Genomic DNA, 16430 nt, shown 5'->3' with positions numbered 1-16430 from the left:
ACGATTTTTGTATGATTTGCTTTTGCCTCTGTGACATTGCGATTGGGGTGGGGTATCGTTATTGTTTTATTTTTATGATAATCGTATGTTTTTGTAGGATTCACTTCGTACGAATTCATACAAATTAACCAGCTTGTAAAAAACATACAAATTCTTATGAGATCAGACTGGATTATGGGTATTGTAACGTTATCTCATGCCGATTTGTACTTATTTACGTAGTGGCTAATTCGTATTCATTTGTACGACCACATTCATACAATTTTTGTATGATTTGCTTTTGTTCCTGTGATGTTGAGGTTAGGGGTGGGGTTTCATTATCGGTTTATTTTTATGATAATCGTTAGTTTTGTAGGATTTACTTCATATGAATTAATACAAATTATCCAGCTTGCAAAATACGTATGGATTCTCATAAGATCAGACTGGATTATGGGTATGCTTGCAACGTTATCTCATGCCGATTCGTACTTATTTACTTATTGGCTAATTCGTATTCATTTTTACGACCACATTCATACGATTTTTGTATGATTAGCTTTTGCTCCTGTGACATTGAGGTAAGGAGTGGGGTTGCGTTATCGTATGTTTTGTAGGATTCACTTCGTATGAATTAATACAGCCACCTTATAAAATATGTACGGATTCTCATAAGATCGGACTGGATTATGGGTATGCTTGTTGCGTTATCTCATGGCGATTCGTACTTATTTACATAGTGGCTAATTCGTATTCATTCGTACGACCACATTCATACAATTTTTCTATGATTTGCTCTTGCCTCTGTGGCATTGCGATTGGGGTGGGCTATCGTTATTGTTTTATTTTTATGATAATCGTATGTTTTGTAGGATTCACTACGTACAAATTCATACAAATTAACCAACTCGTAAAATATGTATGATTTCTCGTGAGATCAGGCTGGATATTGGGTATGCTGTTATTTATAGAAAAGTGATGGATCTTTTGTGAACATTTCTAGTTCATTTAGTTAATGACAACTAACTAAATTTGTACATTTATGAAGAAAATCTTCATGCTTGTCCATTAAGCAATTCGAGTTGATGTTTGTTCTAGCAGGACATTGCTGATAAAGTGAATTGAGGTGAATGTGGTTGCTAGGATTCTGGGTAGTTGCTTGTTGGTTTATTAACAGCCAAGAGTCTGTCCTCATGTCTCCGTTATTTTGGTCTCTAGATATCGCTTGGGTCCCTCCTCTAATGTAAATGTGGCTTTTTTCCACCGCAAATATTCTAAGGCTGATTGGTTATAAAAAACTGCAAGCCCTTTGAGTAAACATAACACTATTAGCAAGTAACAGTGTTGACAGAATGTAACAGAACTGGCAGTCATATATATATATATATATATATATATATATATATATATATATATATATATATATATATATATATACTGTTGTCACCATTGCCATATGACTTCTTAGTGCTTAGTAAAAACATATTACAGTCATGATATAAACTATATGATATTTAAAATGTATTTATTGATATGTTTTATACATGTCATAACTGTAGCTCTTGTATATATGGTATTTAAGTATTCATTTCTTTTCCTCCTTTCACAGAGAGACACTAAGGGTCAGTTTCTCTTGGATCATGTGTGCAATCATTACAGTCTACTGGAGAAAGATTACTTTGGAATCAGATATGTGGACCTAGACAAACAAAGGGTAACTACAGTACACATTAACAACTCATAAGATGTCACTGGGCGTCAAAATTCAATGAATAAATAGCGACCAGAAAGTTTATATAACTTGTGATGTAGTAAAAATACTAGCAAGGCTTTCTTCTTATAGCTAGTTGCTCATATTTGTTACATTTGAGTTGCTAAAGACAGTAATATTTTAGAATAAGCTTTTATTTGTTAAACATGCTTTAATGCATTAGCTAACGGATGTTTCCATTAGACAGGGTCATGCATTGCATTTGTTTTTATTTATAGTACACTGTTAGTGAAGTTATAATGCAGTTTATAATGTTACATTTATATATTAAGATAACACTATTCATTTTCACTCTCATTCTAACCCTCTGGCACATTTTGGTGCTGCATTTCAGGACTTAAAAATCTCTTTTAAGACAGTAAACACTATGATTGGCTGATGATTGGCTGATGTCATTGCATGGGGAAACAGTATCAATTTATTGAAATAAATATTTTTGAAGAGTTCTTAAGTTCTTCACATCTAGGATCATCAGGTTTACCATTTTTATGTGGACTCTGAAATGCAGGGCCGGTTTTTGCTATGGGCAATGTGGGCGAACGCCCAGGGCGCAATCTATGTGAGGGCGCACGAGCGGCCTAAAAAAAAATATAAAAAAACCGCTCATTTCCATGTCAAGTTAGTGCTGAGAAACACAGGTTGTGTGCGTGTCAGAAGAGGCTCGGGTGAGAGGGGCGGGGAATCAACTTGCGAATGCAAGTCCCTCGCTCGCCTTAAGGGGGGCGAGCGAGGGATTGACTGATCCCAGGGATTCCCAGGCCACACAACACAAACTGCTGCGTCTGCTTCCAAATAAATTGTATTTTTCATTCCTAAAATTAACATAGACCCATATACACCTACGAACATGTAATTAATTGGGTTATGTAAAAAAATTCTGTAGAGTCATCTACGTGACTCCGTCACGTGACTCCGGTTGATTGACGGGCAAAACGGACGTTGTTGTTGTCAAAATGTAATGCAAAGTTAATGATGTCGAGTCTTCATCTTCATCATCATGGATCAAATTAAAAGACCAAAGTAGCCATCTCAGTTGCCCGGTTTAGAAAAAGAAGAAAAGAAGATGAGGAGAAACGGGCAAAAGATAAAGGTATGCCGATTTCAATGAGTGACGACGTGAGTGAGTGACAGTAGGAAATAGGCTATTTATATTAGCCTCGCACTCTTGCTAATATGTTGCTATTAGCCACAGAATACGATTGTATTTGGTTTTAGTTTTGCTGAACTAGCAACTATTAGAATTGAGGCATCATGTCATGCAACTAAATTCACTCTATAGGCAACACAGTCTAGTTTATGTGTGCAACACAAAAAGTGCAAATTCACACAGACCTCCTGACTGTGTAATTTTTTTATTGCTTTACGCTATATGTGTCAAATTAAATAACTAAGTTCTAATATACATTGACATGGCATTTTGTAAGCTACAGTGATATAGCTTTCTAAATAATTTGTAGTGTTTGCTTAGTTTATAGGATGTTAACAAATACTAATAAAATGTGTCATTTTAATTGTAACTGATGCATGTGTGAAATAAGTGTATCTAACTTACATAATTGTATCTTAATTGTAAATTCAGGGGCACTTCTGAAATATTTTAGAGGCAGAGCACCCAGTGGCCAAAATGAGGAGTCAGATACTTCCACAGCAGCAACTGTGTGTGTGTGTGTGTGTGTGTGTGTGTGTGTGTGTGTGTGTGTGTGTGTGTGTGTGTGTGTGTGTGTGTGTGTGTGTGCGTGTGTGCGTGTGTGCGTGTGTGCGTGTGTGCGTGTGCGTGTGCATGAGTTGGTGTTTATACTGTATTACATGTTTTTCTCTGTTCTTGTTACCTTTTTGTATTTAAGATTATATATAACAAAATAATACATGTTGGTGGCGGGGTTTGGGGGTAATAATTTTTTTTCTGGGGGCGGCCAAGGGATGGTTCGCCCAGGGCGTAAATCTAGCCAGGACCGCCACTGCTGAAATGACATTGAAAATTGGAAAAATGGAAATCTCAAAGAAAAGGAAAGCGTACATGGGCTTGTTTCTACACTTTCACCAGAGTAGATAGTTTATCATCATCAGATTCTGAACATAGTTACCATGACAACTAACCAAGGGGTTTTGCCTAACTGTAGGCTATGTATGACAATGTTCATCAAGCAGAAAACCTCATGGCTGCACTGCAGTGAATTATTTTATTGTAATATTAATGTATGTTGTAGAAAATAAAATTTTCATTGGTGGGGATATTTATGATCATTTCTGGCTTCTTTCTATGAACATGTTCTGTCAACACCATTTTCAACCTTCAATGTACAGCAGTCACCTTCCCCTCCTAATTTTGTTGCTCTCCTGTCTTAATTTTACAGCATTGGCTGGACCCAAGTAAACTAGTGGTGAAACAGATGAAATGTAAGTGTTTTTCCTTACTTGGTTGCCACCAAAGTGATTAGTTTAGCTGCATATAGATACACAGCCTAATGGGGCGTACACAACAAACACGAATTCAACGATTTGCGCTAGTAGATTATATACAAAGTCAATGCAGAAACGCCAATAAGCGCAAAAACACTCGCTATTTGCCTCAAACACGTCTTCGCGCAAGTGGAAAATATTCAACACCAGCGAAAAATTAGCATTACACGAAGTGAAATCCTGCGAGTAATTTAGAGGGAGGAATGTGATGCTTCACATTTGGTGTGTATGCAACATAATGGGGCGTACACACCAAACGCAAATACAACTATTTTTGCGAGTAAATTACATTCAAAGTCAATGCAAAGACGCGAATAGACGCAACTTCGTGCAGGACAATGCAAATGACTTGAATTGGTTGGCGCGTTCAAGTTGAAAATATTCAACTCAATTTGCATGACACGAAGTGAATCCTGCGAGTAATTTAGAGCGAGGAATGCGATGCTTCACGTTTGGTGTGTACGCAACATAATGTGGTGTACAAACCAAATGCAAATACACGATTTGCGCAAGTAAATTACATACAAGTCAATGCAAAGACGCGAATAGATGCAACCCTGTGCGGGGCAATGCAAATGACGCAAATTGGGTGACGTGATTGCCGCAAAATCACGCACTATTCGCCTCAAACACGCCTTCGTGCAAGTTGAAAATATTCAACTTAAGCGAAAAATTTGCATGACACAAAGTGAAATCTCGCGACTTATCTAGAGTGAGGAATGTGATGCTTCACGTTTTGTGTGTACGCAACATAATGGGGCGCACACACCAAAAGCAAATACAACTATTTGCGTGATTAGATTACATACAAAGTCAATGCAAAGGCGCGAATAGACACAACTTCGCGCGTGATGATGCAAATGACGTGAATTGGGTGACGTGATTGCCGCAAAATCACGCACTATTCGCCTCAAACACGCCTTCGTGCAAGTTGAAAATATTCAACTTAAGCGAAAAATTAGCATGACACGAGTAATCCCGCGAGTAATTTAGAGCGAGGAATGCAATGCTTCACGTTTGGTGTGTACACAACATAATGGGGCGCACACACCAAAAGCAAATACAACTATTTGCGCGATTAGATTACATACAAAGTCAATGCAAAGGCGCGAATAGACGCAACTTCGCGCAGGATGATGCAAATGACTTGAATTGGGTGACGCGATTGCCGCAAAATCATGTACTATTCGCCTCAAACACGCCTTCGTGCAAGTTGAAAATATTCAACTTAAGCGAAAAATTTGCATGACACGAGTAATCCCGCGAGTAATTTAGAGCGAGGAATGCAATGCTTCACGTTTGGTGTGTACGCAACATAATGGGGCGCACACACCAAAAGCAAATACAACTATTTGCGCGATTAGATTACATACAAAGTCAATGCAAAGACGTGAATAGACGCAACATCGCGCGGGATGATGCAAATGACGTGAATTGGGTGACGCGATTGCCGCAAAATCAGGCACTATTCGCCTCAAACACGCCTTCGTGCAAGTTGAAAATATTCAACTTAAGCAAAAAATTTGCATGACACGAGTAATCCCGCAAGCAATTTAGAGCGAGGAATGCAATGCTTCACGTTTGGTGTGTACGCAACATAATGGGGCGCACACACCAAACGCAAATTCAACACTTTGCGCAAGTAAATTAAACACAAAGTCAATGCAAAGACGCGAATAGACGCAACTTTGTGCGGGGCGATGCAAATGCCGCAAATTGGGCCTCACGATTGCCGCAAAAACACGCACTATTCGCCTCAAACCCGTTTTTCGTGTACGTTGAAAATATTTAACTCAAGCGAAGAAATTGCATGACACGAAGGTAAATCCCACAAGTAATCTAGAGCATTTTGTGTACACACCAAATGCAAATACAACTACAACGTTTTGAGCGTGTAGATTACATACAAAATCAATGCAAAGATGCGAATAGACGCACCTGTGTGCAGGGCGATGCAAATGATGCGAATTGGGCGGTGCAATTGCTGCGAAAAAACAATGACTATTCCCCTTAAACGTGTCTTTGTGCAAGTTCAAAATATTCAACTCAAGTGAAAAATTAGCATGACACAAAGTTAAATCCAGCAAGTAATCTAGAGTGAGGAATGCGATGCTTAATGTTTGGTGTGTAGGAAACATAATGGGGCATACACACCAAACGCAAATACAACATTTTGCATGAGTAAATTAATCACAAAGTGAATGCAAAGATGCGAATATATGCAACTCTGTGTGGGGCGATGCAAATGCCGCGAATTGGGCAGCGCGATTGCTGTGAAAACATGCACTATTTGCCTCAAACACGTCTTTGTGCAAGTTAAAAATATTCAACTCAAGCGAAAAATTAGCAAGTTAAATCGAAAAGTAATCGAGAGTGAGGAATGCGATGCTTCACGTTTGGTGTGTATGCCCCATAAGAGTTAACACACCGACAGTGACTGAAAATAATTTAGGAAGATAGTTATTGGTGGATTTGCAAACTGCATATGCAGTAAAAGTGGATAGCCAACATAAAAAGCAACCATCAAAGACACAGTTTGTTAGAGGAGCGGATGAGCTGCCAACTGTGCCACTTGTTGATCAAAATGCTAAATTAATGTTTTTGACGATTGCCTTTATTATTGATGCTTGCTAGTGTGTGCATTTGTACGGACATGAATGATACCTCGATTTGTGGCTTGTTGAGAAGAGGTGTTGTTGCAAATGACTTTTCTAAGTAGACACTCTGTAAATTGACATCTTTGATGTCAATAAAGTCCTCAGACTCATTATGATTATCTTTGACGTCTCATCTCGTTCTTCACCAGAGGGATTGCCCTCATCTCATGGATTAATATAATCGTTTCAGTCTCACTCATACTCTTGCTTACAGTTCTCTGCATAATCTGTCTCATATTTATCTGCTTCAAGCTCTCTCTCGCTCTCTCTCTTAATCATCTGGTTACTGGTGTGTGCTGTTTTCAGGTCAGCACCCATACACTATGTGCTTCAGGGTGAAGTTTTACCCTCAGGAGCCAATCAAGATCAAGGAAGAGTTGACAAGGTAACATGCTTTTGATCTAAGGTTAAAATTACATTAGTAGAACGCAAAACCAAAGTATAAACAGCTCTGTATTGCTTAGATGTTTGAGATGGAGAAGCGATTTGCATTTAAAAAATTGCTTCTGGGCAGATTGCTCCAGTTTTGTTTGAAAAGAGCATATTTAATTTGCATCTAAGGCGATCTGTGACTATATTATTCATATATTTCATTAAAAAAACTAATAAATAGAATATTATGTTTAGGCTAAAGAAGAAGGTTAATATCTTAAAATATGTTTGTGCATATTTTTCACATAACATTTTTGAAAATAGTACGATATCCATATAGAAAAGAAAACATTGCTTTTTAATCGTCACACTACTTGAGGTTTTTACAGTCATTGTACGTTTGTAGAAACCAGCATCCTTTGGGCATCCTTTTTGTCTTAAATGAATATGAAGGATTTCATTCTCAAACAGAAACAAAACTATCTGAATAGACTCTTATTGCATCTGTGTCACATATTTCACTGATGTAATGAGAGAGCAAGACCTCAGCCATGCAGCCTTTCAAAGACATGCACAGTAGCACAGAAATCTGCATTGAGACACAAACACACACGCAGAACCACACGACACTCACAGTAACCCTGCATGTGTACAAATTTAACTGTGCAGATAAATATCTAAATATAACTGTGTGTCCTCCACACTTTCTTAATGTGAAAGGGAGCTTCAGGGGTGTTTGTGTATATATTGGGTGGTCCAGGTTGTTTGAGTTGAGGTTTAAATAAATAGGTTACATCCCGTGAAACATGAAGGATGTTTTGAATGGACGAGCGATGCATTAAGCTGATTTTTAATGCTATTTTATGCTCCACAAGAAAGGTTTTTTCTGTTAAAGCTCAGCGTGACACAAAAACAACTACGTGGCTTTCTGTACCACTCACTCTTTAATGTTTAATAGGAATGGATTTGACTGCAGTGGCCTATGAGAGGAGAATAAAGGAGAACGCAGGCTAGAAATCCCTGGGACGGGTGGATCTGACTATTTGATATTATATGAGTCATGATGTAATAAATAATACTATGTTTATTTTACATTTATGCATTGGGCAGACACTTTTATCCAAAGCGACTTACAGTGCATTGCAATGTAGACATTTTTATCCACATGTGGATTCAAACCAATGAACTTTGGGCTGCACAATATTGAGAAACATTTGCGATATTCGATTCCACTGTTGGCCGCTGTGGTAATTACTTCTTGCGGTATATAATTCAATTTTATGAGCTATTTTATCTTTTAGATATGTAATTATCATACTGAAGTTAACAGGAAATACATATTCTTCTGATGTATTTAAATCTAATTCAGACTAAAAAACTATTTTAGACGTATCGTTCTTTTTAGGCACCAGTTCGTCGCTGTAGTTTTCTTAGCTCGTCTTTACTCCTGCCACTTCTGATTTGTCTAATTTGGACAATCTAAGGGGTCGATCACACCAAAAGCATTTATGGCAGTTGCAGGTGCCTTTTTTGAATGATATTCTATGGACAGGGTGCGTTTGCGCCATAGACTGTAAAAAAAGACGGACGACGCCTGTTCGCTCTCTTCCATTGGGGAAAAGTGAAGCCGCCAGTGTCCCGATATGGCGCTGACATCTTGGGTCTTGAGTCTGCGCAATAGCGATTTCGGGACCAGTCATGCGCAGTAGTGAGCAGGAAGGGAAGCCGAGCAGTCAAAACCCCGCCCTCGCTCTCGTAGAATGCGCATATCACATGATATCACAGCTGTCAATCATGACGTGACGCCACCGTTTTTATATCATTAAATAACTAATTAAACCAAAACCTATTTTAAAAACAAACATTTGACTTTACATCAGCGTGATAAAAACTACAGCAAATAACAGAAACCAGCTTCGGAAAAAAGATAATTGAAGTGTAATACATTTTTTTAGTTGGTCTCAAGTCCCATTGAATAACATGGGGAGGGGGGCTTTATCACCTATACTGGGACCAGTCACTGGGGGGCGATCGAGACGTTTTGGCTTTACTTTTCAGGGCTTGTGTGGCACGCTTGGTTTGCGCGCTGTTTATGCGCGCCGAGCGCCTTGCGGTTTTTGCCGCCAGCCGCAGCACGTGCTTTTGAAGGAGCGCTGAGAGCGGAGAAACGCCCGACGTCATTCGCGTCTTTCCATTGTCCAATCGAGTGAGGGGAGAGGCGGGCCTTACGTTGTGGTGAGGGAAGTTATAAAACGCCGCGACGCACTGCTCTTTTTTTTAAAAGGGGCAGTGCGTCGCGCCTGGCGTTTCCAGGCGAGTGGGGGGCTTATCACACCAAAAGCGCTTTGAACGCTTTGAAACGCTTTTGAAAATGAGCAGTGCCACGCGGCTTTTTATATTGCTAAGCAACCACAGAGTCAGCTGTCTTGTCAATCAAATACTGAAGCATGCGCTCTTTTGCTGTTAACTGTCATATTAGCAGAAACTTTAAAACCTTGTTTGAGGGTGAGAGATGCACAAACACGCAGGAGAGAGTGAGCGAGTGGAGTCCGGTTCTTCAAAGCAACTGTTAACTTCCCTTACCACAACTTAAGGCCCGCCTCTCCCCTAATTCGATTGGACAATGGAAAGACACGAATGACGTCGGGCGCTTCTCAGCTCTCAGCGCTCCTTCAAAAGAGCCTGCTGCGGCTGGTGGCAAAAACCGCAAGGCGCTCGGCGCGCATAAACAGGGCGCAAACGCTCCCTGCCTATAGAATATCATTCAAAAATGGCGCCTGCAACTGCCATAAACGCTTTTGGTGTGATCGACCCCTAAAGCGCTTTTGGTGTGATTAGCCCCTAAGCATGCAACACACAAATAATAGACACGTAAAAACTGCAGTTATCGCAACTCTCTGCGAAATGGATATCATGTACACTGTTGTCACGACAAGTAACAGATTAATGGACGCTTCTTTGATTTTGAGGTTGCATGCAAATTCATGGTTAAAAAACCGAGGGGGCACGTGCCCTACAGCTGTATAGGAGCAGTATTCTTTGCTCATGATAAGGTTAGATATTGGTTTAAAAAAGCACAATTAATGTTTTGTTTGTCAAGTAAGGAATATAATTGTAAAATCTTAATGTCTCCATTGTTGTTTCTGTCTGTCTGTTCAGATATCTGCTGTATCTACAGTTGAAGAGAGATTTGTACCACGGCAGGCTGCTATGTCCATTTACTGATGCTTCGTATCTTGGAGCTTGTATACTACAGGGTGAGATAAACTTTACAAACAATCACACTTTTTCTACATTTTGTAAAATACCAAAATGTTTGTGTATTAATCTGATTTACAGTATTAGTAACACATTGTTACTGAGGAATGAAGCTTTTTAAATGATTAAATCAGTGGTTCTCAATCTTTTGCAACTGAAGCCCCTCATAAGCATCTTCTATCATGTGGCCCCCACCCCCAATGGTCTGCTTTTTGGTCGTGTTTTGTACTTTTGAAATTGCTTTTCATAACTTTCATTATTTTATTAATAACTTTTGTAAATGTACACCCTCAGTTGCCAAAAGTTGTCACTGTGGCGGTACCTTTTCAAAAAGTACATGTTTGTACCTAAGGTGCATATTGGTACCTTAAAGGGGCAAATCTGGACCAAAATGGTACATATTAGGACATTTTTTAAAGGTACCGTCCCAGTGACAACTTTTGTACCTTTATTACTGAGAGAGGATACAGTATGTACTATTAACTCATTCCCCGCCAGCCATTTTTTGAAAAGTTGCCCGCCAGCATTTCACAAAATGCCAAATATATCAAATAAAAGAACAGACTCTCTGCTTTCAAACAAACAATAAACGTTTCATCCTATCTATATTTTTTTTCTGCTTATAAACTCTTAAACATGGGTATTTTTCTTTAAAAATATTTTTTTAGCAAAAAGCTGAAATAATTACATTTTTGTGAAGGAATTTTTTTAGAGATCAGATTCAGAACGATTATCAGAACATTCACAGAGTTTAAAATTAGTAAATAATAAATTGGGTTAATGTGCCCATAATCGCGGTATTGCAGATTAACATAAAAATTCATCAGAACCACTTTTTTTCATGCGAATGTTTTTTTTTAATTGACAAGATAACTCGGGGAAAGAGTTAAAGGGCAAAAGGAGCGATTCCCTTCATGCCATAAAATGAATGGTTGAGAAATCTGCTCGCAGATCGGGGTTTAGTGTTGGACGGTGCGTTGTAACTTTGGTACTTTGTTTTAAATTCAATCAGTTTTAAAATACTTACAGATAAGATGAGAAGTCATTTTACCGCATGTCATGCAGCTGAGGATATTTAGTTGTCACAGTTTTAAGGGGTTGGCACACGACTTTATCCATAAAGTTCTCATCAGTGTGGGTGCGTTCGGGTGTTCATTGATGTTGTGACTTGTGTCTGCGCTGACAGCTCAATATCCGCCTCTCTTGGAAAGAAAATGTGAGAGAGAGGGAAGTCGATTTTATTATTTATTTATGCTTAGTTTTTTTTCATTTATTTTCAGTCTACTTGAAATAGTAATTTCCCTTCCTTCAAAATAAACAGAAACTTGTGAAGGTTGTGCCCTGAAGTAACTATTTTACAGGTGTCTTTAAAGTCGCCATGAAACGGAAGGAGTGATTGTCTTATTTTCCTCGTGGTGATGTATATTCGAGTGAAACGGCTTTTGAAATGAAAAAACTTAGGACTGGACTTGAATTTTGTTTATCAAGAACTGATTGGATCGTTTGAAGTTGGGTCATGTTGCTATGTGCTAATTGCCGCAATCTTTTCCAGAACCCCTGCCATACCATATCACCGGAAGTAAAGAGAGATCGTTTTGAGGAGAGTAGATTTTTTATTTAAAAATTATGAGAAAGCATGAATTTAAAAAAAATTAAGCTCACAGATAAGTCATTCGTAAAAAAAAACCTTTGAAAAATTACTGGTTTTTATTTTTTTATTTTATTGCGACTGTTGCAAGGAGGGTACTTTGGGAGCTTACAGTTTTTTACAGACCCTAGGACACATTTCTCAATACTTAGGTCACTTTTGCAAAACTCTTCACACAGTTCTCCTAACAAACTTTCAGCTTGGCAAAGCAGTTCATTTCACATTCAACATGCACTACAACTACCAAAAAAAATCAACACGGCAACCACTATGAGGACAGACAAACCAAAGAAAAATACGGACAACTAAAGCACTGTAAAATGTTTTTTACACTAAAATATTTGCTGTGTTTATGGGGTCATGATTGATCTTAGAGGGCTAAGCACCTGATCCCATCCGACCCTAGCAACGCCTCTGCTCCACTATTTGAATTTCAAGTGTGTCTGTCTTGTTTTAGCTGAACTCGGGGATTATGATCCGGAGGAACATCCGGCAGACTACATCAGTGACTTCAAGCTATTCCCTAAACAATCTCCCAGACTTGATCGCAAGATCATTGATATCCACCAGAATGAGCTAAGGTCAGGGAAATCACTGCAAAATTCAAGCTGGGCACTCATTTCACAGCTAAATTTAATTGTGTTATAATATTGTGTTGTAGGGGACAATGCACTGCACTAGCAGAGCTGAACCTCCTTCAGCGGGCTCATACATTGGATACATATGGTGTTGATCCACATCCCTGCAAGGTACTGACCACATTTTATTATCTGGACTGACATACCTTCTTTTAGACTAAATATAGATATAATTGTCATGCATATTCATTTAATCTTAAATGATTTGCACTGAAATCTTATCACTGATATTAATGGGGACAAAATCTGACTTTTTCCATGTTTAAAGGATTAGTCCATTTTCCTAAAAGAAAAATCCAGACAATTCTCTCACCACCATGCCATCCAAAATGTTGATGTCTTTCTTTGTTCAGTCGAGAAGAAATTATGTTTTTTGAGGAAAACATGGCAGGATTTTTCTCATTTTAATGGACTTTAATAGAGCCCAACAATTAACATTTAACTCAACACTTAACAGTTTTTTTCAACTGAGTTTCAAAGGACTACAAACGATCCCAAACGAGGCACAAGGGTCTTATCTAGCAAAACGATTGTCATTTTTGACAATAACAAATATACACTTTTAAAGCACAACTTCTCGTCTAGATCCAGTCGTGATGCGCCAGCTGACACCACGCAATACGTCATGACGTCAAGAGGTCACAGAGGACGAACGCGAAACTCCACCACAGTGCTTACAAGTGTGTTGGAAGGGGACTGTTCCGACGTTGTTGTATGTCAACTGATACTAATTAATGTCTTTGTGTCAGTTTACTGTTTTAAATGGTCCGCAAATGTGCGTTTTATATATGTAACACGTGACCTCCCTACGTCACTACGCATTTACGTTAGGTCGCGGTGGACCGGACCTAGACAAAAAGTTGTGCTTTAAAAGTGTATATTTGTTATTTTTCTTGTCAAAAATGACAATCGTTTCGCTAGATAAGACCCTTATGCCTCATTTGGGATCGTTTATAGTCCTTTGAAACTCCGTTGAAAAAACTGTTAAGTGTTGAGTTAAATGTTAATTGTTGGTGTCTATTAAAGTCCATTAAAATGAGAAAAATCCTGCAATGTTTTCCTCAAAAAACATAATTTCTTCTCAACTGAACAAAGAAAGACATCAACATTTTTGATGACATGGTGGTGAGTAAATAATCTGGATTTTTCTTTTAAGAAAATGGACTAATCCTTTAAGTGCTATAATTTGGTCCTCAGTGCTTCTATCAACCTAGAAAATGTGATAATGATCAACCCAATAACTTAATTTTGGTAAACCATTCTCTGAAATAAGTCGTCATTGAAATTGCCACTGCCATTTAGTGCAGAGATCAGCTCATTTGCATTTTAAAGGACACACCCAAAAACTGTCACATTGTTGCTCACACATACAAAGTGTCAATTTTAACATGCTATAATAAATTATCTTTATGATATTTTGAGCTAAATCTTCACATACGTACTCTGGGGACACCAAAGATTTATTTGACATCTTAAAAAACCGTTCACCGTTCATCTTAAAAAAGACTTGTTCCCTTTAAGTTAATACCTTTTTGGGATTTTTAAATGTGTTGTTTAGTTGACTGATGTTTTGATCTAGCAAAAACTTTTTCCTTTTAGGATTTTACAGGATCCACAGCATTTCTAGGATTCACTGCAAGAGGGTTTGTGGTTTTCCAAGGAAATAAACGGATCCACCTTCTAAAATGGTAACTTTGAAAATCCTCTAAGTATCTTTACAGTTTTACCTTATTATACATCAACTTAAGTATCTACTTAATGTCACATTTTTTGATTTCTGGCATAATTACTTGTCCATCATAACTTACTCATTTCAAGAACCATTCAGATGAAATAACTGTGAGTAAATCTAAAATCACACAGGAATTTGTACACACAGTTCAGGACCGATAAATACTTGTCACATTGAACGAGAGGCTGTGCTGTATCGAGAATAAGTAACGGCTGAAGGGCGTTGTTAGGCATGACGCGAAGCGGAGTGCCTGCAACCCCTTCAGCCGTTACTTATTCACGATACAGCACTTGCCTCGAGTACCTTATTGCTTTTATAAAACGGTTACCAAACAATATTAAAGTAAAAAAAATATTAGTGCAACTTTCATGAAGTTAAATCAATAAAAGCATTCCTTCCGCTAGAAAAAATAGTCCCTGACTGCGAACAATAACATGAAAGTTCAAATAAAAACAACAAACTGTTCTCAGACTTTGTCTCATTATATGTTTATGTGTTGCTAAGGGTGTTGCTAAGGGCGCAGTGATATTAAATAGAACCGTTGGGTGAAGCGGTCATAGCAGTGTTTTATTGTGAATAAAGCACACCTATTGACCAATCAGAATCAAGGATTGGAACTAACCGTTTTATAAAATGTCTTAAAAATAGGCACCAGGGGGCATATTACAGAAAAATCCTAACTTTAAAATCTTATCTTAACTGTTTGGTAACCATGGTAATTTCAGTTAGGACCTTATTTAAGACAAAAGCTATTACAGAATGATGTTCCTAAATGCATTATCTTATCTTAACTGCAGATAGGAAAGTGGTATTACAGAAGCATCCTAACTTGACAAAACATCCTAAAAACGGTCTTAACTTTAGGGTAACCTCACAGGTGTCCTAACTTAAAACTTTAATGATAGCCAGCTGAAACAATCACATTATGATAGAGCTGCGGGAGAATGACATTAAATTTTTTAACAAAGTGCAGGATGAAAAACACCAATGTTTGTTTTTGGATTACTCTTTGAATGTTTTTTTACCTTCATACATTCACATAAGTGGAGCGATCTTTCAATTTCTGTCATCCCTCATTATTAAAAAACAGTTAAGTTATCTTATCCAGGAACACTTGATGGGATTATAGTGAATACAGTACACACTTGACTCAGCATCCATTTCTTCTCATGTCTCCATCAAATGTTGAAATGTACAGTATCCTAGCACTTAAGAAGAATAGTTTTCTCATTTTTGTAAGTCACATTTGCTAAATGTTTAAATTTAATGGTAACTCACAGATGATGTGCTAAAACACTAATACAAAAAACAGACTATGATTACATTGAATTTAATAAAATGTATTTTTCTGCCCCATTGAAATTAAAAGGACAATTCTTTTGTTTACTGTAGCAGCAGCTCACACATTGCTGGTTGCTTGGTAACAGGCATGACAGTTGATAGCCGAACATGATTAAGCGATTTGGGATTTCCTAACTAGAGATGAGATAAGATTTGGTGAGATAAGATGAGAATCCTAAATCAACTTAAGATTCGCTTCTGTAATATGAATTTGTGAAAAATCTTAATTTAACAAATCATATCTTAAGTTAAGACCTAAGATAGAAAGTTTCTGTAATACGCCCCCAGAGCAATATTTTTGGTAACCGTGGTATAAGTGAAATAATTGACTCACAACGGCACAACGCGAGGATGTGCATTATTTTCTTATAATTCAACGGCCCCTCGTCAATTTTTCCTTACCTATATTATCAGTGGTGTATAAAGAGCTTTCATGATGAACCGTTATGTTTTTATTACCTTTGAATGGGGACCTTTTTTATATACATACACCGAGGGTCCCCTTACATTGAAGTCAACATTTTGTGCCGCCCACAGAAGCCCTTAACGGACAAACTTTATTACCATGTTGTCT

General features: G+C 37.9%; 1 protein-coding gene across 3 annotated transcripts in view; it reads left to right on the top strand.

Annotated features, from left to right (window-relative positions):
* frmd3 (FERM domain containing 3) overlaps positions 1–16430 on the top strand; it is a 51980-nt gene that overhangs the window by 9936 nt on the left and 25614 nt on the right. For 2 of the 3 annotated variants that reach the window (XM_055168047.2, XM_073867513.1), the window contains exons 2-8: positions 1589–1693; positions 4105–4147; positions 7174–7252; positions 10399–10496; positions 12603–12726; positions 12807–12894; positions 14383–14471. In XM_055168047.2, coding sequence (XP_055024022.2) covers positions 1589–1693; positions 4105–4147; positions 7174–7252; positions 10399–10496; positions 12603–12726; positions 12807–12894; positions 14383–14471 — 626 coding nt within the window. Of the gene's footprint in view, positions 1–1588; positions 1694–4104; positions 4148–7173; positions 7253–8265; positions 8305–10398; positions 10497–12602; positions 12727–12806; positions 12895–14382; positions 14472–16430 lie in introns of those variants that run through there. The other variant, XM_055168049.2, reaches the window with a different exon arrangement.

Source organism: Misgurnus anguillicaudatus, chromosome 5 (genome assembly GCF_027580225.2).
Source record: "Misgurnus anguillicaudatus chromosome 5, ASM2758022v2, whole genome shotgun sequence".
Taxonomy (NCBI): domain Eukaryota; kingdom Metazoa; phylum Chordata; class Actinopteri; order Cypriniformes; family Cobitidae; genus Misgurnus; species Misgurnus anguillicaudatus.
This window is presented reverse-complemented; position numbering and strand designations above follow the sequence as displayed.